This window comes from Mirounga leonina, unplaced genomic scaffold (assembly GCF_011800145.1).
Source record: "Mirounga leonina isolate KUSES-001 unplaced genomic scaffold, KU_Mleo_1.0 Mir_418, whole genome shotgun sequence".
NCBI classification, from domain to species: domain Eukaryota; kingdom Metazoa; phylum Chordata; class Mammalia; order Carnivora; family Phocidae; genus Mirounga; species Mirounga leonina.
The window spans coordinates 7,066,880-7,089,134 of NW_023270739.1; the positions used below are offsets into that span (position 1 = coordinate 7,066,880).

General features: G+C 51.3%; 2 protein-coding genes across 3 annotated transcripts; one reads left to right on the forward strand and one right to left on the reverse strand.

The window, feature by feature from the left end:
• Positions 1 to 3,490: 3,490 nt before the first annotated feature.
• POLR2F (RNA polymerase II, I and III subunit F) lies at positions 3,491 to 13,949 on the reverse strand. Its single transcript, XM_034987541.1, has 5 exons — positions 13,736 to 13,949; positions 12,103 to 12,172; positions 8,904 to 9,034; positions 4,172 to 4,243; positions 3,491 to 3,669 (listed from the first exon to the last, which is right to left on the reverse strand). The coding sequence occupies exons 1-5, from the start codon at positions 13,753 to 13,755 to the stop codon at positions 3,579 to 3,581; spliced, it is 384 nt and encodes a 127-aa protein (XP_034843432.1). The 5' UTR covers positions 13,756 to 13,949; the 3' UTR covers positions 3,491 to 3,578.
• On the forward strand, positions 13,950 to 21,619 carry CUNH22orf23 (chromosome unknown C22orf23 homolog). Of its 2 annotated transcripts, none has more exons than XM_034987539.1 (7): positions 13,950 to 14,100; positions 14,403 to 14,514; positions 15,325 to 15,387; positions 19,121 to 19,351; positions 19,976 to 20,107; positions 20,305 to 20,405; positions 20,578 to 21,619. In XM_034987539.1, the coding sequence occupies exons 2-7, from the start codon at positions 14,412 to 14,414 to the stop codon at positions 20,647 to 20,649; spliced, it is 702 nt and encodes a 233-aa protein (XP_034843430.1). In that variant the 5' UTR covers positions 13,950 to 14,100; positions 14,403 to 14,411; the 3' UTR covers positions 20,650 to 21,619. The 2 variants fall into 2 exon arrangements, with proteins under 2 accessions (XP_034843430.1, XP_034843431.1); XM_034987540.1 differs by having other exon boundaries at positions 13,951 to 14,100; positions 19,169 to 19,351.
• The last annotated feature ends 636 nt before the right edge of the window (positions 21,620 to 22,255 follow it).

Sequence of the window (22,255 nt, forward strand, 5' to 3'; positions counted from 1 at the left end):
ATGGGGTCAGTGGGTGCCCAGGGTTGAGGCCTCCGCTGGGAGCTCTCTCCCAGCCCAGCTGTGCCCATACTGTAGGTGGGTCACTTGCCGTTCCAGCTGGAGCTCAGCAAGAGCACCTTCCGAGTAGCCCCTTTCACTTGTCCAGCAGAGGGGTGGGGCTTGAAAGAACTCAAGGCACACGTATTTGAAAGAGGTGGGTCAAGCCTGATGTCTGGCTGTCTGCAGCCAGCAGTCCTGTCCGTTAGGATGTGTGGACTCTCACTGCCCCCCTCTCTGTGCCTCCCCTCCTCCAGCACATATACACCCCTTGGTCTGCTCCGGGATCTAGCCAAGTCTTCCTGGCAGTTGCCTGTGTCTGGGTGTGAACCCAGGATGGCAGACATGCAACCTCATCCTTCAGTGCTCATTCCCTAAGAGCTCTCCCCTCAGTGGAATTCCAACCTGTGCTCGGGGGCAGAGGCCACTCCTCAGGGACAAGGGAAACCTCTTTACCGCCATGCTCCACTCATGGATGGCTCTGGGGTTGGAAGTCTCCCTTAGACCTGGCTCCTAATGACAGGAACAGCTCCCGTGCCCTGAGTGCTCCCTGACCAAGTGCTCTGTCGAGCGCTTTATTATCATTCAGGCCCAGGAGAGAGTGGGTCCACTCGCTATCCCTATTTTCCAAATGGGCAGCTAAAACTTTGAGAGGTTGATGCTAAGAAGCACTGGTACCAGAATCTGCAGCCAGCTGACTCCAAAGCTTGTCACCTCTTTCACCCTGCCCATGGCTTGCAGGCCTCACTTCTGCTTGTCATCGGGAGTGATGCTTCTTCCGCTGCTCCAGACCAGCATCCCCAGCTCCCTTATCCATTTCTTCCATCCGTGGGCTCCAGCCCCTCACCGCCTAGTCAGGACCTGGGGTGGGGCAGGGAGCACCAAGAACTAGCCCAGTCCCCCAGGCTGGCCACACTCCCATCTGGAAGCTGCGTCATGTGGGCTCTTCTGCCAACTTCAGCCACAACCACTGGCTCCCATGAAGCTTAGTGGTAACTACAAACCCCTGTTCTTATAGATATATCTGCTGCCAAGTCCGATCACCCCAAACTGTATAGAAACTATTTTCTGGTGTTTTCTTTCGTTGCGTTGTGGATAAAGGCAGGATTTTATACTGATTTTTAACAGATTTCATCTTGTTGGATTTGACCATTTTCCCACCTATACTCACTCTTGGAATTCTGAATCCAACTTACTGGCGCTCCTTCTGAGCTTTAAATATCTGCAAACTTGAATAACCTTATTCAAGTCACTAATAAAAAAAGGTTGAAATGAAGAGGACAGGCCCACATCCACAACTAAGTACTTCTCCATCATCAATTCTATTACCTACACTCTTAGGGAAAGACTGTCCAATCAATTTTGAATCTAACTATATCGCCACAAGTACAAACTTCTCCGTCATAGCTACATGGGAAGACTGCCTGATGACTTGCTAAAATCAAGATTCGCTGCATCTGTCGCATTCCTCCAACCTACCAGACCAGACCTACCAGACTACTAACCTTTGAGAAAAGGAAATTTGATTCATGTGGCAATATTCTTAGAAACTCTGCTAGCTCCTGGATCTCCTTTTTATTTACCTATGTGTTCTCAAATACGCAACAACCTATTCTAGAATTTTGTTAGGGATCAAGGAGTACTAACCTTAGGTTCTCCTAATTTTTACGACCCACCCGTTCCCCTCTATTGCAAAGCATGTTGTTAGTCCATTTCCAGGTGTTCACTGCTCCTGCTCTCAGTGGGGTTGTGGACACAGAGCCAGCAGGGCAGAAGGGAGGGGCTACATCAAGATGAAACCAACACTTCCAGGACCTGCCTCTTAAGAGATGGAGATGGGGATATGGGAGGAGGTAAAATGGCCCCAGAGAGGACAAATGACCTTGGAGAAGTCGGAAGACCTGGCTTGTGCTGACCCCTTTAGACCTAAGGTTCTGGATGTGCTTGGGCCTCAGGAAGGCAGTGGCTCCATGTGTGGAGAGATGGGGCCAGGTGTTTCTGGAAAGGATTAAAGAGGCTGTGCCCAGGCCTAGTCAGCTGAGCAGCAAGGGACTGACTCCATGAAAGAGGAGCAGGATGGGAAGGGAGAGATGGGAGGAAAGCCACCCCTTTCTCCATCTCCCCCACACCCTATCCCCTAAGGGTTAACCCCCTACTCCCTCTCTCAGCCCCTTCTCTCTTCCCCCGCCCAAACCCCATCTCCCTTTAATCACATCTGATACTGAGCGGCCCAGCAGGAACAAAGAGACCATTTAGAGAATCGGGGCCGAGAAAGTGACCCCGCACTCCGGGGCGGCCGGCTGGACGCCAGCACAAAGGCGGCATTTCAGAGCTGGAATTTCAGCACCCTACTTGATTAAAGGACTCCACAGGCTTGGAGGAGGGAGGAAGGGGGTGCAGAGTCCACTGCTCCCTGGATTAACCCTTCTCCAGAGCTGCAGGCACCCCTCCCACTCCTGGGGACACTCGTCACTCCCACTCTGTCCACGGTGCGCCCACCCCGGAGGCCCTGCCTCTTGCAGAGGTCAGGCAAGCCCACTCCTCTTCTTCCTGGAAGGGAAACCGGCAGCAGAATGGAGGTCAAGGCTGGAATATTCAGGGAGCCAACTTTGCCTCTATCTCTGTTGGTATCAATATACACCCTCTCCCTGTCCCCCCAAGGGAGGGAGAAAGCAATGGGATTGGTCTTACTAAGGGTTGGGTAAAGCAGGGTGAAGAGAGCAGGACCCAGAACCTAGGGCAGAGGAAGCGCCAGTCTCGACTTCATGTCACACCTGGAACCCGGGAGCCCTGTTTCCCTGCCCACCGTCATCCCAGTCAAGGCCTTGGAGGGGCACGGGCCCTACACAGAAGGGAAAGGACATCCTGCAGAGGTGGGGAAGGAGACGGGATGGGTGTGGCGGACCAGAAGACCATGAAGGACAGCGGCCTAAGGAGTGGGGACAGAGTGAGGACAGGTGTTCGGTCCTTGCTACAGCTGTTGCCTTGCCCAGCAGGGCTCTGCCTGGGGAGGGCGGGAGATCACTGCATCCCCAAGCTTCCTGCTGGGGCACTAGCTCCTGAAAGGGGATCCGAGCCCACGATAAGAGGCTCGAGGCAGGTCCTCAGGAAACAATGGGTGGCTTGATGAGACCTGCTCTGTGATACTCCTGAGAAGGGAGAAGCCCCTGCAGCCAGTCCCCACTGGAAAGGAAATTGGGGGTTTCCGTGGCAACCAGCTCCCTGGGCACAAAGACTCGTCTGTCTGCTGGGAAGGCAGCTGAGGTGTCTCCCTGCAGCGGCCTTTGCGCTGGTGAGCGGGGAGATGGAGGGAGGGATGCGGGGGATCCACAAGGAGTAAGGCCCCTGGTGCTCCTCAGCGCCAACGGTCACGGCGCCACACAAATGGCAGGCAGCGGGGCAGTAACAGAGAAGTAGCGAGTGGGCATCACAGAGAGCTGGAGGCAGAGCGGGGTGAAAGGTTGAACAGTTTATTATTTACATGTAGAAAGAATGTGAAAATAGAAATTAGGATGAGGCACAGGCAGGAAGATGATTCCAGCTCAGTCGGTGATGATGAGCTCGTCTACCCCCCAGTCTTCATAGCTCCCATCTGGCAGGTAGCGGCGAATGATGATGGGGATCTTTCGGGCCCTGTGGCGGGGAGAAGTCACAAGTATATGAGGGTTGATGACCCCAGTTCTACAGCAGATGAGACAGACTGTGTGCACAATGCCAAGAAAGAGAAGTCCTAGCGGCATCCTTTTGGGACTATGAGGGCACTCTGTGGGAAAGAAATTACAATAAAAAGAAAGTTCCTGCATCCCTGAGTGTGGGACAGTGGGTCCAGAAAGGCTCTGCCATCCTATGGCTTAAGGGAGAAAGAAGAAGCGGGGAGGGATACTGGTAAAGCCAAGGGCAGCAGGAAGAGGGAGATTTCGACAGACAGGAGAGGACCGTGTCTCATTAAAGCCCTCCCCCTTCACCTGCCCCTCCCACCCCTCTTCGTAGCGGGCCTCCTGAACAAACTAAGGACCGACAGGAACAAGAATCACACCTCCCCAGCCAGGGATGTGGGGGTGGGGGTGTGCAGCAGAGAGGCCAAGGGATGCCTCCCAGGGCTCTGAGGCAGTGAACCACGGTCTGGGTGACTTACTTGAGCTCTTTCATGGCGATGAGCAAGGGATCTGTCTCCCCCTCCAGCTCCACCATCACAGGGGCACACATCCTGTAGGTATAGGGACACGTGTTGGGGGAGAAAGGCCCAGCAGGAAGACGGGGGGGGGGGGGGGTGCTCACTTCACAAACAGGATCAGATCAGCACCCCAGTCCTCCCTGGGAAAGGTCACCTTCTAGGGAGGCAGGCAAGCGTGGGGGGTGGGAAAGGGTTCGGGGGCACTGCCGTAGTGACTATAAGCAAGTGGGAGCCAGAATACTGGATTTAAATTTTGCCTCCAGAGACACTGAATTTCTCTCCAAATCTCAGTATCTTCACTCAAAAATGGGAGACAAAGAGCCCTGACTTGCCTACAATGACATGAAAACACTACTGACTAACCTAGTCCCATATGCTGTTCTCAGCTCTTTCCATAGAGGATCTCATTTGAGGTGACGACTGCTCTAATTTCCATTTTACTGAGGAGGAAACTAAGGAACAGAGATCAGTGATTTGCCCAAGCTCACAGAACCAGTAAGTGGCAGAGCCAAGACCGGAATCCCATATGCTCCTACCCACTATGCTGTAACACCTCCCATTAATAAAGATCCATCAACTTGGGGGCGCCTGGGGGGGCTCAGTCGTTTAAGCGTCTGCCTTCGGCTCAGGTCATGATCCCAGGGTCCTGGGATTGAGCCCCGCATGGGGCTCCCTGCTCATCAGGGGGCCTGCTTCTCCCGCTCCCTCTGCCACTCCCCCTGCTTGTGCGTGCACTCTCTCTCTGTCAAATAAATAAATAAAATCTTTAGAAAATAAAAATAAAGATCCATAAACTTAAGAAAGGTACTGTGTGAGGGGCACCTGGGTGGCTCAGTCGTTAAGCGTCTGCCTTCGGCTCAGGTCATGATCCCAGGGTCCCAGGATCGAGCCCCGCATCGGGCTCTCTGCTCAGCGGGGAGCCTGCTTCTCCCTCTCCCACTCTGCCTGCTTGTGTTCCCTCTTTCACTGTCTCTCTCTGTCAAATAAATAAATAAAATCTTTAAAAAAAAAAAGAAAAAGAAAAGAAAGGTACTGTGAACAGGACGCATGTAGGCTTTTGACACTGGGCCATATGACATTCTTCTTGTGAGTTCCCTTGCTTGCCAAGGGCCTTCCACAGACTCCTGAGCCTGGCCCCCACAGCAGAGTATTCCAGCACAAAGGATTGGCCATGCAGAGGCTAGCTCTAACCCAACTCCTCAGGCCTGCCTCAGGGCCCAGCCAGCTCATTTTCCTCCTCTATCCAGGCAACACCCCTCAGGGTCTTGGTCTTCCAACCTCCACACAGGGCCTGTGGTCAGGTGCTCACCTCTTTACAACCCTTCCACGACACCCCACGGCCATCAGGCAGAAGCCAGTCTGCTCACCTTTCTGGTAGCACCTTCTCATGCTACTTGCCTATACTTATCCCATGTTCCCACCATACCAAACTCCCATGGTTCCCCGGACACACCCTGCTGGCTCCCTTCTGCATCCTCTTATAAGCTCTTCCTCTCCTTACAAGTCTGGGAGAGGCTCACATTTCTCTACTCTGGCAGTCTCTGCCCTGGAAATCCCTACTCTGGCAATGCTCAGCGCCCTGACACATTTCACCTAAGCTTCTCAATCTCCCTGTACTGTAGTTGCTTATTTGAAGTCTTCTGCATTAGACCATGAGCACCTGGTGGCCCGGGACCACACGCCCTAATACAACACTCGGCCCGCAGCAGAGGCTCTCAAAATGAACAAGAGGAATGCCAATTCTAGGCCTACCTCCTCTAGGAAGCCACCATTCATGATTTCAACACAAGTTTACACGAATGGATCCCAAACCCGACAATCATCAGAATTACTAGGAGAACATGCTAAAAATACAGGCTCTCAGGTCCTGCTCCAGACTCTCTGAATAGAAATTCTAGTGAAGCCTGAGAACCTGCATTTGAAAGCTCACCAGGTGATTGTGATCATAGCCAGTCTGAAGGCCACCAGTTTACACAATGTAATTTACTAATTTTATTATTATTTTGATTTCTGTTACTCCCAAAAGCCTGAAAATTTCCCAGGGGCAGAGACCAAATGTTTAACTTTCCCCATATCCCCTCTCAAGTATTTTAATTTAAAGCTTTAAAGAATGTAGCGTATACCTTATTTTCCTGATCTGCGTACACCTTATTTCTTTCAAGATATAAATAATTCAAGTCCATTCATCCAGCCTTGTGCATACAACGTGGGAATCATGAGTGTGCCCTTGGGTATTTTGTCCTGCACCAGGGACCCCACAAACTTGGCAATGATCCTCAGGAAATGGCTGTGGTAAACATCAGCCGCCAGGTGGTGCTAATGAACCAGAGTGAGACTTCAAAAAAAATCCAAGAAATGTTTGTTCAGCACCTACAAGGTGCAGGGTCCCATGCCTGGTACTAGGTGACAAGATACAGCCCTGGCTGTCCGAGGGCCTACAGCAATCGGGGAACCACCAGACAGCGTCCTAGCCCTTACATAGAAGGAGCACAATAGACCCAACTAAGCTGAACCAAGCTTCTCTCTCAAAACAAAGCAAGACACTGGGACTTGGTAGTGTACTGAATGTCTGCCTCCCAACTTTTGAGTGCCCCACACTGCCCACCAAATGCACGCTGATCTTCTGAACTTGTCACTCAAGGCACCAGTGACATCTTTTCCAGTCTTCTCCAGCCCAGCTACTTGCCATTCCCCCACCACAATCCATGCCTTGCCTGCCCCTCCTTGTGCTGTCTCTGGCACCTGGTATACCCTCAAAACCACCGGCCTTTACCCATCCTGGGCTCTCCCAGGCACCCCTATAGTGACTCCCTTCCCTCCTTCCTCATGCCTTCTCTAAAGCACAGCGCCCGTCTGCTGTGGGTTCTGGTTCTTTGTGAGCCATCTTGCCCCAGCAGGCGGCGAACACCTGGAGGCCTGGGGGTCTGGGGCCACCTGTAGTCAGCTTCACCTCCGCAACAGGTGCAAGCACAGTACCTCACTCAATGCTGAAAGACTCTAAGCTTGCAGAGAATCATTCACTTGTTTGAAAAATAATTTAGAAGTTATTCTTTCTGCTGGATCATTTTTAGCCTGGACAAGCGCTGCCCACTGGAATGTTCTGCAATGATGGAAATGTCCTCTATCAGCACTATCCACTATGGAGCCCCTAGCCACATGTGGCTACTGAGCACCTGAAATGTGGCTAATTAGACTGAAAATCTGAACTTTTAGGGGCGCCTGGGTGGCTCAGTCAGTTGGGCATCTGCCTTAAGCTCAGGTCATGATCCCAGGGCCTGGGATCGAGCCCCACATCAGGCTCCCTGCTTGGTGGGGAGCCTGCTTCTCCCTCTGCCTGCTGTTCCCTCTGCTTATGCTCGCTCTCTCGCTCTCTCTCGCTCTGACAAATAAATAAATAAAATCCTTAAAAAAAATTTTTACTTAACTTAAATGGCCACATGTAGCTAGTGGCTACCATAATTGATGGTACAGACCCAGAGGATCCTGACCCAAAAATTATCAAAATTATCATAGTGAGTGCAGCTCTCATTCCACCCAGACCAGCCAGGAGTACCACCAGGCTAGAGAGGTCTACTACTTTGAAGATGAGGAACAGTGTTGCCCACCCATAAAATCCTGTTCAAAGTGGATACGGTGGTCATCTTTACCCCGTAGGACTAGGGAGGATAAAGCCCAATGCTATTTGAAAACAAAGAAGGGAACACAGATTAGAATCTCCTCCAGCATGCAGGACTCCACAGAGCTGACCCCAGCTTTTCTTTCTAGCCAATTTTCCACTATTCCCTACTTAAAGCACCCATTCCTCCAGATACCCACCATTTCTCACACCAGCTTATAAGATGTTTGGGGTGGGGGTTCATTTCCTCAGCCTGTGTTTCCCTGGGGAGGACATTCTATTAGAGTAACCAATAACACTTCTGCCCCCTCTCTATCCCCCGACTCACTCCTCCCCAGGAAGGAGGAATAACTCCCAAGAGGAAATTCTGGGAGAAAAAGCTGTTACCTGTAGCTCAGCGTCGACAGTCCCTGCTTTCTCAAAGCCACCTGCCTACAAGGGAGGGTGTTTTCAGGTCTGTTCACCCACAACCTTGGCTTGGCAGACACAGCTCCTGGATGCCTGCACTGGCTATGGCTGACAGGGTGAATATGCAATCATCGGACATTTTGATCTCTACCTGTCTACTGGCTAGTTCCTAAATCTTGTTATTCTTCACCTGGCTCCAAACTTGGGAAGAAAGGAACGGTCTGATCTGCCTCTACGTGGAGGGGATCCCCACTCCTCGGGGCTGGCCACAGTCTACCTCGAGTCAAGAACCACCTTAAGCCAGACAGGTGCTGCCACAGCCCCCTTGACTAACCAGCCCACAAGGGTCTATGGCTCCCTGTATTCACACTTCTTTCTTTCTTTGTTTTGCTTCACTAACCTGACAGGCACTCAAGTTCTGTATTTTTATGTTCCTACTATACTGTTATCTGGCTTCTCAGATGGTCATGTTCTATTTCTCCCATTGGATCACAAACTCCCTGAGGGCAGGAGTCTAATATACTGCCTGGCACACAGAGACAGCACCAGCCTTGTTTAGCACGTGAGAGCAGGGAGAGTGTTTTCAGGTGTCTGCTGGGCCACATCAATAGCTCGGAAGCTCACCATGGCCTGACCGACGGAAAAGACCATGAAGGGACATACACTCACGCGATCTGGAGGGCGCGGGTGCCGAGTACACGCGCTCGCTCATACTTCGTCATATACGGTGTGGTGATTCGCTTCTGGTTGGCCTGTGGTCGCTCTCCAGAGGGGAGAATCTCAACATTCTCCTGGCCCTCCTGGACACCAAGACAGAAAAGACGGGAAGTCTCAGGGAGTATGTTCTGGGTTGAGGGGGAGGATGATGATGACAACGATGACAATCACCGCTACCACGATCGCTTATTACATGCCAGCGCTCACGCTGCTGTAGTTAGTGACACCTCATTTAGTCCTCACAGTAACGTTACAAGGTACGGTGACAGTGCCCATTTCAGAGGCTCAGAGTGGAAGCTAACTTGGCCAGAGTCTCAGACCTAGTGAAAGAGAAGAACCATGATTGGGATTCCAGAGCCAGCTGCCTCATCCAGAAGAGAGAAGCAGACAGCCTGGAGATGGGGTGGTCCCAGAACATTAGCTGTATGCAAAGTCCTTGAGCACAGACAACAAATCTCTCTAAGCAGGAGACAAGGAGAAAGCACTCCATCTTTCAGACAGGTAACTGAATCAATAGGTCAAGTGGCTAAAAAGTCAAAGTGACGGCAGAAATATACACACATTCACATGTATTCAACAATTACCTATCAAGCATTTGTCATGTGCCAAACATCATCATAATGGGTGATAAGACAGCAAGCTAAGCAGTTCTGCTCTCAAAGAATTCAGTCAGAGGGGGGCCTGGGTGGCTCAGATGGTTAGGCGACTGCCTTCAGCTCAGGTCATGATCCCGGGGTCCTGGGATCCATCGGGCTCCCTGCTCGGGGGAGGCCTGCTTCTCCCTCTCCCACTCCCCCTGTTTGTGTTACCTCTCTCACTGTCTCTCCCTCTCTGTCAATTAAATAAATAAAATCTTTAAATAAAAAAAAAGAATTCAGTCAGGAGAGGAGACGTGGGTAAACAAAACAGCAGGTGCTACAAAGGGATGCAAGTGTGGGGGTTAGAAAGACAGTCCAGAGATGAGACTTGAGCTACTTAAGAAGAATGAGTAGGAGCTGCCAAGCCAATGAGGAAGAGAAGAGCATTCTAGGCAGGCCAAGTTGCATGCATAAAAGCACAGGGGTGGGAGAGAATGTACTAGTTGTGAAGTATGATTAGAGCAAAAGGTGAGCATAGCGTTTTAGGCAGGAGAGTAAATTCTATAATAAATAATTAGGGGCACTTGGCTGGTTTGGTGGGTAGAACATGTGACTTTTGATCCTGGGGTCATGAGTTAGAGCCCCATGTTGGGTGTAGAGATTACTAAAATAAATAGATAAACTTTTAAAAACAACAAAGAATTAAGTCAACAAATATTGAGTATTACTGCATGTCAGATAGTGTTCTAAGTGCTTGAAATAGAAGAGTAAGACAAATAAAAATTCTTTCCCCTATAGAGCTGATGTTATGAGAAGAGATAACAAAATCAAGTAAAATATGTAGTATAAAAACAAAAGAAAAAATAAGTAAAATTAAAAACAAACAGAAAAAAAGACAGGGAGTGCCAGAATGGGTGTGTTGGAGGAGGGGGAGCACATTGCCACTTTAAATAAGATGGTCATGGAAGCCTCACTGAGGGGACACTTGGACAAAGGCCAGAAGGAGGTGAGCAGTAGGTGATGTGCATATTTACAGGAAAAGCATTCCTGTAAGAGGGAACCGGGTAATCAAAGATCCTGAGCAGGAGTGACCTGGCAGGGACAGCAAGGAGAGATGAGAAAGCAGGTGGCCAGAGCATGGAGAACCTTGTACTTCTGTTTGGCACTTACTCTGTATAAGACGGGAAACCCCTGGATGAGGGTTCCAAATAGAGGAGAGACACAATTTGACTTAAGATTTAAAGGTATCCCGACACCTGGGTGGCTCAGTCGGTTAAGCATCTGCCTTCAGCTCAGGTCATGATCTCAGGATCCTGGGATAGAGTTCTACATCTGGCTCCCTGCTCAGCGGGGAGCCTGCTTCTCCATCTCCCTCTGCCCCTCCCCCCTGCTCGTGTACACACGCTCTCTCTCTCTCTCAAATAAATAAAATCTTTTAAAAAAAGTAAGATTTAAAGGTATCCCTATGGATGTTCTGCTGAGAATAGTCTGCAGAGCGCAAGGGCAGAAGCAGACCCTCTAGGAAGACCAGTAGTAATCCATCAGGTAAGAGAGACCACTCTGGCAGCAGAATGGCAAATCAAGCACCGTAGCAGGAGACTGAAGGCAGGAAAACCAGTAACACATTTCCACAACAAAGTGAGTGAAAAGCAATGAAGACCTAAAGCAGGCTGAAGCACTAAGAATGGAGAAACAGAACCAGGGCCGGACCATGTGTGGGAAGCAGAATCAACAAAATAGGGATGGTAGGGCACCAGGAGGATGGAGAGGAGGTTTCTGACTCAGTGAATAGGTACCTGAGAATGCCATGCAGAAAGAGAAAAACCAAAAAGGGCGGCTTTGGCTTCCAAGCCTAAAAAAATTGAGGGATCGTTCACTTTATGGGAGCCATAAAGCAGTTCTTCCTCCATCAGTCACAGGACAGAAAGCTCTATGTCTTTCATGAAGTTAGCAACCCATCCACCTGGTTACGCAAGCCGGAAACCTGGGGGTCGCCTTTGTCATTTCCCACTTTCTTAGCTCCGTATCCAATCCACCAAAATATGTTTCATCCATTTTCTCATCACCTACATTATGAGCACCCAAGTCCAAGCCACAGGTCTCTCACCTGGATGGAGAGACTCTAATGGTCTCTTTTACTCCTGCTCCTCCCCAACTCACTCGTCACCCTGGGGCCAGAATGCCCTTTCTAAAGTGTAAACTGGATCATGCCACTCTCTGCCTCAACACTTGCCGGTGGCTTCCAGTGCCTTTAGGCTAGAAAATCCTGCCTGATGTGGGCCCTTACCTCTCCAGCTTTATCCCAGGTCACTCCCCCGCTTGGCTCCTTACATAAACCCTGCCCACTGGGCACCTAGTACATAATAAACATTCAACATATGCTTGCTGAATGAATGACAATATTTCACCCATCAGCAAACCAACTGCCCCAAAAGCCACAAGTTATGGCCCACCCTGTAGGACTTTTTCACTACTCAGTACTGGAACACTGCTCACTCATTCAGGCAATTATCACCGACGCTTATTTGGCAGCTTGGGCTGCAGAGAAAGGGAGCCCACAGCTAAATACTCACCTCCTCGGCATTCTCCAAGTCACCTAGCCCTTCATCCTCCTCCACATCATCAAAGTCGTCACCATCAAAACTGTATAAGAAGAAGGGATCAGTTAGTTGGAGCATCAAACTACAATCAAAGAAAGAAGAGATCTCTGTCTCAACTGATATGTAGAAAGGGCTCAATAATAAATAACTAGTTAATGAGTGAATCAAACTTCTGTTCCGTTTTACTCCTTCATCCATACCCCATCAGCCCACAAATTTTGCTAGGACTCATTCATTCACCATCACTGTTTCCCTCTCTAGTGGATCATTCCCATCAACGTATAAACATGTAGTTATTTCCCCATCTCAAAAAACAAACAGGGGTGCCTGGGTGGCTCAGTCGGTTAAGCGTCTGACTCTTGGTTTCGGTTCAGGTCATGATCTCAGGGTCGTGGGATGGAACCCTATGTGGAGCTCTGCGCTCAACACAGAGTCTGCTTAAGATTCTCCCTCCCTCTCTCTCTCTCTCAAATAATCTTTAAAAACAACCAAACAAACAAAATTTACTTCTCTTATACCACCCAGGGCCCTAGTTCCATGCTTCTCTTAGAAGCAAAATTCATGAGAGATGCCCATCTTCCCTGTCTCCAATTCCTCTCTTCCCATTCTGTCATAATCTCACTCCAGTAAGACCTTCACCTCCACAGTTCCGGCAAAACCACTCTTCTCAAGTTCATTAACGACTGCCACGTTGCTGAATCCAATCGACAATTCTTGTTCTCATTTGGCTTGATCTATCAGTTGGCACACTAGACCACTCCCCCACTCCCCCCCACCACCACTCAATATACTCTCCTCACTTGACTGCAAGGCCTCCTCTCTCTTGGGGTTCCCCACCTCACTGGCTGCTCCATCTCGGTCTCCTCTGCTGGTTTCCCCTCTTTTCCCACGAGTACTCAATGCTAGAATGCTCCAACAACTCGATCACCAGCCATCTACTCTTCCCTACTGACACTCCCCTGGTGATCTCACCTGATTCTTAGTTTTGACTAATATGCTTATGCTGATGATTCCACTATTTTTACCTTCAGAAGAGACTCTCCTCCGATCCCGCACATCCGGAAATCTTCGCGCCCTAGCTTCGAAATCAATCCAGAATTCAAAACCACTTGTCACCACGGCTACTAGCGTCACCCCAGTCCAAGCCACTACCTTCTTTCACCGAGATTACTGCAACCCTTCCAGGCCTTTACCACCCCCGGGTCTCACCACACTCTCCCCTGGATGACTTCGATACTACACACTTCTACCGCGTACTCTCACACGAGCCCGTACTATCTGTTTCTGGGCCTGTCCCCTCTCCGGTGAGCAGGGACTATGCCGGATTCACCTCAGTACTCCCATTACAAAACACACAGCCCGGCCCGCTGGAAGTCTGCTGAAAGACCTTTTTCACTGCTCCTCTCTGGACCCTCGAGTCGGGCCTTTCCGTGCCCAGCCTCCGGCGGGTCTCTGCTCCTGGCTCCCCGCCCTTCCCCTCTCCAGTCCCGCCGAGCCCCCTCAGCACCCACAGTCCCCTCAGACACTGCCCCTCGAGCCTGGCTCCGCAGCCTCCTTCGGCCCAGGCTCCCGCTTCACCCGCTCCTTCCGAAGCCCCCGCACTCACTTGTCCTCGTTGTCTGACATGACGCCCGCACCGACGCGACACGGCTCTGAGCCCAAGACCCGCGCGGAAACCCGCAAACAGCGTGCCTGCGCCTCGCGCGGCGCCCCGCGTACTCTGCGCCTGCGCCGTGACCCAGAGGCAAGTACTTCCGGGAGGCAGGCCGGAGCCGTAACTGTGCGCACGCGCCGAGAGGCGTGTGCCCGTTACCATGGTAGCCAGAGCAGCTAGCGGCGGCTCTGGTCGCCGAGATCTGCCAGTATTTGTGCGGGGCCCAGGCGCGGTGCCGCTGCGGAGCTGTGGTTACGGTCTCCCGAGCCCAGCCGCTCTCTGTGGCGGGGGACAGCCAGCCGGGGTCTTACTTTAGGGTGAGGTTTCAATTTCGGCGTATGCCCCAACGGGCCCTGTCCGGACCACTGCTGTCCTAACGCCCCCTTCCTCCAGAGACGCTTCCCTGCCGCAGGCGTCGGGTCAGGATGAGGTCTCCGTTCGTGTGTGTGGGTCTGCCTGTGTCTCTGTTCGGGGTAGGAGGATAGGGCACTGTCGCGAAATTGGCGGCGACGTCACGATTCTCCTGTGGCTCCAGGACTTTGGGTGGCACTGTGGGGTGCGCGAGCAGAGATTGGACCTGGGAGACGGGGGTTGTGCCACTGCGTTTTTCCCTCCTCAGAGCCTTCCCATGGCTTCCCAGGAAAGGGTGGAGGCAGTGACCAAAGGAACAGAGTTCTGGCGCTGCCCCAAGCCGGCCACTTACACCCCGGGGACCTGCGAGCTGCTCAGAGGTCAGTGTGTTTAAAGGACAGGAGAAGAGTGGTGGTAACAGTTACCCTCTGTTCTCCCCTACATGACCTGTGGCTTAGCAATTGCTCTTGTCATTTTATAGATAAAAAGCCTGGGGTTCAGAAAAGTTCAGGGACCCTACAACTTGCAAGTGGCCAAAGGTCAAAGAAATTAGAATTTTAAAGAGATGGGCTCCTGTGCATCCCTTAGACCACACTTTCTGTTTCCCCAGGAAGCCTTATCTCCTCCCCACCCACCACCACCACAGTGGTTCCGCCCTTTCACACCACCAAATACCTTTTCCTTCAGTGGACAACACAACCTGTAGTCAGATATTTAGTTGTCTCCCATTGGATTAATATTCATCTACCCGTCTAGACCATGAACTCCATCAGGGCAGGGATTTTGCCTGTTTGGGCTCACAACTGTAGCTCCAGCCCCTGGCACATGCTTAATAAATATTGTCCATTCATTCATTCACTCAACAACAGCAAAAATTTTAAACCTACTTCATGTGCTTTAGACATTGCTCTAAGTGCTGAGGACACAGCAGTTAAAAAAAAAGAAAAAAGGAAAACAGCAAAAATTCTTTCTGTCTCATGGAGCTAATATTCTAGTAGGAAGGGGACAATAAATAAGTAAAATATATAGAATTTTGATGGTAGTAAGTGCTCCAGAAAAAAACAAGGAGAGAAGGAGTACTCAGGTGCAGAATGGGGTTGGGGGTGATACAGTTTTACACTGGAATAGGGTGAGATGAAGGGCTCTGCCTGCCACCCAGGAGACCTCATAGAGGTGCTTTATCTTTGCAGTGATGATGAAGGAATCCAAGCTGACTAACTTCCAACAGCGCCACATCATGGACACCATGAAAAGTAAGAGGCAGTCCACAGAGGCTTCCTGGGCAGAGGGACTCTGGACCACACTTTTAATCCTCTTCCATATTAAGTGGTAGGGAAGGGACTTCATTTAAAAAGACCAAAGAAGGGGCGCCTGGGTGGCTCAGATGGTTAAGCATCTGCCTTCGGCTCAGGTCATGATCCCAGGGTCCTGGGATCGAGTCCCACATCGGGCTCCCGGTTCAGCGGGGAGCCTGCTTCTCCCTCTGACCCTCTCCCCTCTCATGCTGTTTCTCTCTCGCTCGCTCTCTAAAAAATAAATAAAATCTTTAAAAAAAAAAAAAAAAAAGACCAAAGAAGGGGCGCCTGGGTGGCTCAGTTGGTTGAGTGTCTGACTCTTGGTTTAGGCTCAGGTCGTGATCTCATAGACTGTGAGATTGAGCCCATGAGGGCTCCCACCCAACGGGGAGTCAGCTTGAAGGATTCTCTCCCTCTGCCCCTTCTCCTATGCTCTCTCTCTCTCCCATTCTCTCTCTAAAAATAAATAAATCTTTAAAAAAAAAACAATAAAAAATTAAAATACCAAAAAAAAAAAATTGAGGAGTATTTCTGACCCCTGCTCCTGGGGAACTGACCTTTTAGGGCTTTTGCTTCTTCCCAGGACATGGGTCCTAGCACAACAACAAGCCTCTTGCGGTCTATCTCTGGCCAGCCTTCCGAGAGATCACAGCCCAATCGAGACATCCTGCCCAGCCAAAATAGTCTCCACATGGTCATGTCTGCCATCAGTCCCTTCCTGTTATACACATACCACATGAGCTCTCTGGAGGAAAGGACTGTGTGTGTGTGTCTTACTCATAGTTTGATTCAGTCACAGCTTAACTAGCAGAAACAAAACAATTGGCAGAATTCCAACATAGGAAGAGTGTACAAAGGCTTCCCACAGCTCACCTCTGGCCACCCACCGTATTAGTTATTTTGAAGAAAAACCAAAAAGTGGAAGGACATGAGTGCGATAGGAAGGTGCTCTCCAAGATCTTGAACACTACCTTCCTGAGCTGTAACTGAATCCGCACTTAATGGATCAGAACAGAGACCTGGGAAGTGGCCTTGAAGAGAATGTCAGAATCTTCTCTACTGAGTCTACCAGAAGTGATGGCCTTAGGTGCCGAAGGATGTGCTTGTGGGAGGACACCCTGAGCAGCCACAGGAGCAAAGGGGAGGGAGAACCAGAGAGGCAAAGATGGGCAGTACGTGTCCAGCAGTGGCCAGGGCAGGCTCTGCCATGCCAGCACAGGGGTCAAGATCCTCCTCGTTGGGGACAAGGACAACTCAGGCTGTCAGAGCCCAGAGCCGTAGCACATCCCCATCCCATCACTCCATCTCTGCACTCGGCAGTCCACAAATAATCTGGTGCCCACTGCCGCATGACTACAAAGAGAAGGTGCTAGAAATTCCAATAAAAGTAAATTCCAGGAGACCAAGGACTATGTCTGCCTTGTTCACCCCAGTACCCCCAGTGCCCAGGTGCTGGATATTTACTAAGGGACTGATTTGATTAGTGGGGAAACCAAGGTAAGGAACGGGTTTGCTGGACAGTTTTACTCTCCTAAGTTTGCTTTTTCTTACTTATTTATTTATAAAGATTTATTTATTTATTTTAGAGAGAATGGGAGGAGGGGCAGAGGGAGAGGGAGGAATCTCCACGCTCAGAACAGAGCCCCACACGGGGCTCAGTCCCAAGACCCTGAGATCACGACCTGAGCCAAAACTGAGAGTCAGACTCTTAGGCAACTGCACCACCCAGGTGCCCCCTTAGTTTTCTTTTTTAAAAACTTGCCTCCAAGCATTGGTGTTGAGACAGCTTTCTTCTAGAATCCCCTCTCTTTTTTTCTCCTCTTAACCAAATGCTACTTGTTGCTTTGCGGCTTCATTCGGATTCCGTTGCAAGCCGCAAATGCCTCTCCTTCACCTGAACTCCCAGAATTCCTTGGGCTGTAACCATCTGCTGAGGACGGGCCAGAGGAGGTAGCACTTGGCCCTGGGCAGGCGGACATAGGGCGTGGAGGGAGCGGGAGGGACATTCTAGGAAGCATAACATCTCTTCAAAGAAGAGCGGGAAAGGTGTGGTGGGGCTCTAGGTAGAGGCTCTGGGAAGGGGAGGGTTAGTGGGATGTAACGGTGACTCCATGCTTCCAGGCCCTCAGGACAGACACCTCGGAACCATCCTTGACTCCTCTCTTTCTTTTTTTTTTAAAGATTTTATTTATTTATTCATAAGAGAGAGAGAGAAAGGGAGAGGGAGAAGCAGGCTCCCCGCTGAGCAGGGAGCCCGATGCAGGACTCGATCCCAGGACCCTGGGATCATGACCTGAGCTGAAGGCAGACACTTAACCATCTAAGGCAGACACTTAACCATCTGAGCCACCCAGGTGCCTGACTCCTCTCTTTCTCCCAGACCCCACATCCAACCCATCTGCGTGGGTCAGCTTGCCCTTCAAACCATATCCTGACTCTGACCACCTCTGCCCTTGGTCCCCACACCGTATTTTCCTCAGCAGCCAAAGGACCATGTAACTTCTCTGCTCAGAACCCTCTGATGGCTTCCCACCTCAAAGTAAAAGTCAGTCTTTCCAGAGGCCTACAAGGCCCTATACTTCTCTTGCCCTCCCTGACCTCTGACTTCTACTCCCACTATCCCCCGTCTTGCTCACCCCATTCCCGGCACCCTAGCCTCCTGGCTGTTGCTCAGACCCTCAAGGCACATTACCACCTCACAGCCTTTGCTCTAGCTGTTCCTTCTGCCTGGGATGCTCTTCCCCAAAGTATCTGCACAGCAGAGCTCCTCACCTTTGGGGTCTTCTCTCCAAGTTTACCCTCTTCATGAGGCCTTCCCTGCCTATCCTTTGTCAAATTGTAAATCCTGCTCTGACATACTCTGTTCCATCCCTGTACTGTCACAATCTATGTATTTTACATAGTCATCATGCACACCCCTCCAACCCCAAATGTAAGTTCCCTGAGGGCAGGACTTTGTCTTACTTTACTACTTTACCCCCAGTGTCCGGGGCCTGGCACAGAGCAGATGTTCAGTATGTCTTTGCTGAGTGGATGATACAAGATCGGAAAAGTAGAAGAGGTAGATGGGAACCAGATCAAAATAACGGGTGGGGCCTGCTCTGAGCTGGGCTTTGGGGCGATTGAGAGGGACTGGTGTGTATTACCATCCAAACCATCCCTCCCTGCCTGTGGACCAAGCAGGTTTTAGGAATCCATCTATAGAAATAAAAGCACCAGTATAGAGGCTTGATGCACAAGAATGTTTATTGCAGCATTGTTTGAAGTAGTAAAAAAAAAAAAAAAGAAGGAAACAGCTTGAATTTCTGAGATTAGGAGACTAGTTGAATAAAATAAATAATGTGTCCATTCTAAGAACTAGTATATAGCTATAAAAAATAAGTTATATATAAATGGAGTGATCTGGAAGGTTGTCCATGATAAATTGTTAAGTGAAGGGTCTATTACTGAATATAATACAGTATGATCCAGTGTTTGAAACACGAAGGTCATATACGCACATATATCTTTGAACATGTTTGTATTAACATCAGAGAGTCTGGAACAAGACCACCAAATTCTACCAATTGCTCGTTGTGGGGTGGGGGTGGGGGTGGGGGATCAGAGGGCAGAAGGGAAGACTTCTATACTCTTTGACTTGTTGTAGCAAGGCAGTATCACTTATAAATTCACAAAACACAACACAACCCAGGTGGCTTCCCACCCCCAACCGCGCCTCACCCGAACCTTCCTGCCCCAGGAGGAGATACTCTGCCCCTACGGTGCAGCCCAACATCCAGCCAGAGGGTCTTGCCTTCCAAACAGCCAGCCTCAGACATCTACCTGCCTCCCATCCTGGCGGCCCGGCCCCACCTCCGGCCTGCCAGCTTGTGCCAAGCCCGCGGGGCCTACAGCCGGGAACCATTCAGGCCTCAAGCCCCCCGTAAGTGAGAGGGCCTCGAGAGCCCCGATTCCCCCTCCCTCCCCGAGGGGGCCAGTGAATTCTCATGCTGTGTATACTCATGTGCTTGAACCTTGGCACTTGTTAGCTTGGGGTGTTCAGGGTATGGGGGAAACCAGTCAGGTGATCCTTTTTTGTTTAGAACTCAGTAATGATTAACTGGAGTCCACCCGTCCCTGAGGAACGTTTGTTTGGCTGTCAGGTCTCACGGCCACTGCTCTTTTAAGGTCACACAGTCGCTCCAATCCAGAGCTCCTCTGCATGCCAGCCTCCTCCACGGAGCCTTTGTCCCCCTCCCTACTGGGCGTCCGATGTGACTCGTGGCCCCGACCCGCCGACAGCTCCCTGCAGCCTCGGTACCCAGGCTGCCATCACGACAGTCATGTTTTCTTAGCCTCGCTCTGCACCCGAGCCGCGTGTGGGTTCTGACTTCCATTCCCCCAGCCCTTCCCCTTCCTGCCTGTCTTGACACAAGCTCGGGGTGCCCAGGGTAGAAGGCGCCCGGTTTGCGGAAGCCCGCTCCGTGTGGCCCAGGGGCCCTGGAGCAAGCGTGCGATGAAGGGGGTGCCCTGCCTGCCTTAATGAGGCCGTTTCTGGGCCCTACAGGAGATCTGGAGAAGGAGAAGCGAAGACTCCAAAATATTTTTGCCACTGGGAAGGACTCAGAGGAACGGAAAAAAAAGCCCCCTCCGGTGCAACAGGAGGACTCGGCCCCTGAGCCGGACCGCTTTGAAGAATGTAAGCCACTGAAGGGCCACTTATGCTGGGGTGGGGGGTGTGGAGGGGCCCACAACCTGCGGCCAGAGTGAGAAACACTGGCCACAGAACTGCTTCCTCTCCCCACGAGAAGCAACCTGTTGCCCCCACCACCCATCCCAGGAGCCTGCTGGCCCCCTACTGCCCTGTACACGGACGGCCCTTCTCCCCCCGTCTAGTGGTAAAGGAAATCCAGGAGAGGAAAGAATTCCTGGCTGGCATGGAGGCACTGGGGCAGGGCAGACAGTACCGAGGGATCATCCTTGCTGAGATCTCCCAGGTAGGAGAAGCAACAGGGAAGGGGTGGGGGAGGGTCGGCCATGAGTGCGCAGCGGAGACTGAGTGGACAGGGCAGCTGCGGCCCAGGTCTGGGAGTCCACTCTAGCTTCACATCAGCAGCGGCTCCTCAAGTCCCCTCCCTGATCCCCAGCTTTCCCTAATGCCTTTTGCAGAAGCTACGGGAAATGGAAGACATTGACCGCAAGAGGAGTGAGGACCTTGGGAAGGCTCTTGCCACCCCTTGATCTGTCTCCAGAGACAGGGGCAGAGTAGCTCATCCTGGACCACTGGAGCCCACCCCCTGGCCAAGCAGAGTCACCCCCCGGTCAGCCCACCTACCCTGGCCTTCAGTCACATCAAATGGTCATGCAGCACTGTCCTGGCCCAGGGGACCCTGGGCACACACGGCACCCTAGAAAATGGGCCATTCTCAGGGAATGAGCTGGTTCTCCTCAAGACTCTGCCCAGGGAGCCTGGGTCAGCTGAGCTGCTGAGACCCACAGTCACAGACACAGACACGCACACACCACACACACACACCATCACACACACGACTTCTAGTCTTTTCTCGGGGGAAAAGCCCATACACAGTGAAGGCAAGGCCCAATCTCACCATTTTGGGTGTGTGTCCGAGGGCATCCAATGGGCCTCTTCCTCCCCCGCCCCAACACCCACTGTGTGTCCTACATGTTTTCAGAACTTCGGAATGAATACGATTCCTTCCTTCCTACTTGCCTTAGGACCTACTTATTTGACTTCTTACAGCCTTAGGCAAATGTTTAACCACATGATTAATTGGCCAGTAAGACACATTTAACGTAGGTCATTGCATACACTGTTTTGTTTTCAGAAGGATAGACTATTTGTTCAAGGAGTTAGAATTTTTCAAGCACAGATGTGTTTTAGCTGTTTGCAGATCTCAAGTGGAAATGAGAACCAACACTTCTTGAACACCCCGAGGCCGGGCACTGTGTCGGGCTGAATTTCACTTGGTTCATTCTCTCAGTAAAACCCTCCGATGACGGTTCGCTCTCCCTGTGTGAAACCTGAGGCTCCCCAAGACGCTGTCACTAAGGTCATTCAACTGGCAAGGAGCCCACTCGGGGTTAAAAGTTCGTTCTCGGGCTTTCCACGAACCCCCCAGCCCACAGAAACACAAAGGTGGGAGAGAGAGAGACCAAAAGAGCGTGGCTTCGGAGCTCCAACCCCAGCCTGTGCCCTGGGAGGCTGGGCAGCACCACAGCCTCAGCTCCGCTGCCCCCGGTGAGGCCCTGCCTCGGAGGGCTAGGGAGGCAGCCCCGGGACCACACGCAAGTCCCCGTGTCTTCTGGCAACCACGAGCCCTGCACTCTCCAGGAGCCTCTCACTTCCCCATCCCCATACATCAAAACAGTTTGGAAAATTCAACCAACACTCCCACCTGGAGGGATTCGTGTAATCCTACAGGCCACATGACCCAAGTTTGGGGCTGCAGAGCAAACATGGCCCCACAGCCTCGAACAGGTAAGCGGAAGGGGCCAGATCAAGGGCTGGTTCAGGGCCATTTCCATGGGAAGCCTGCGTCACATACCCTCCAGAACCTGAGGGCAGAGGCTACACCGTGGTGAGGACAGCTCTCCTCCACCTCCAAGGCCCCCTCATGTAGCTCCGAGGCAGCAGACTGGAGAAGCCCAGGACACCTCGGGCCCACCCGTGACAACACAGCCTACCCTTGATTTAAATTCAGATTAGTTGCCAACACTTACAAATCACACACACAATCTGGATTTCTAGCTTCTTTTGAAAAATGGAAAGCTCTGGCCACACTGGGCCCGCATTCCCACAGGCTACAGTGACTTAAGGAAGGAAGAA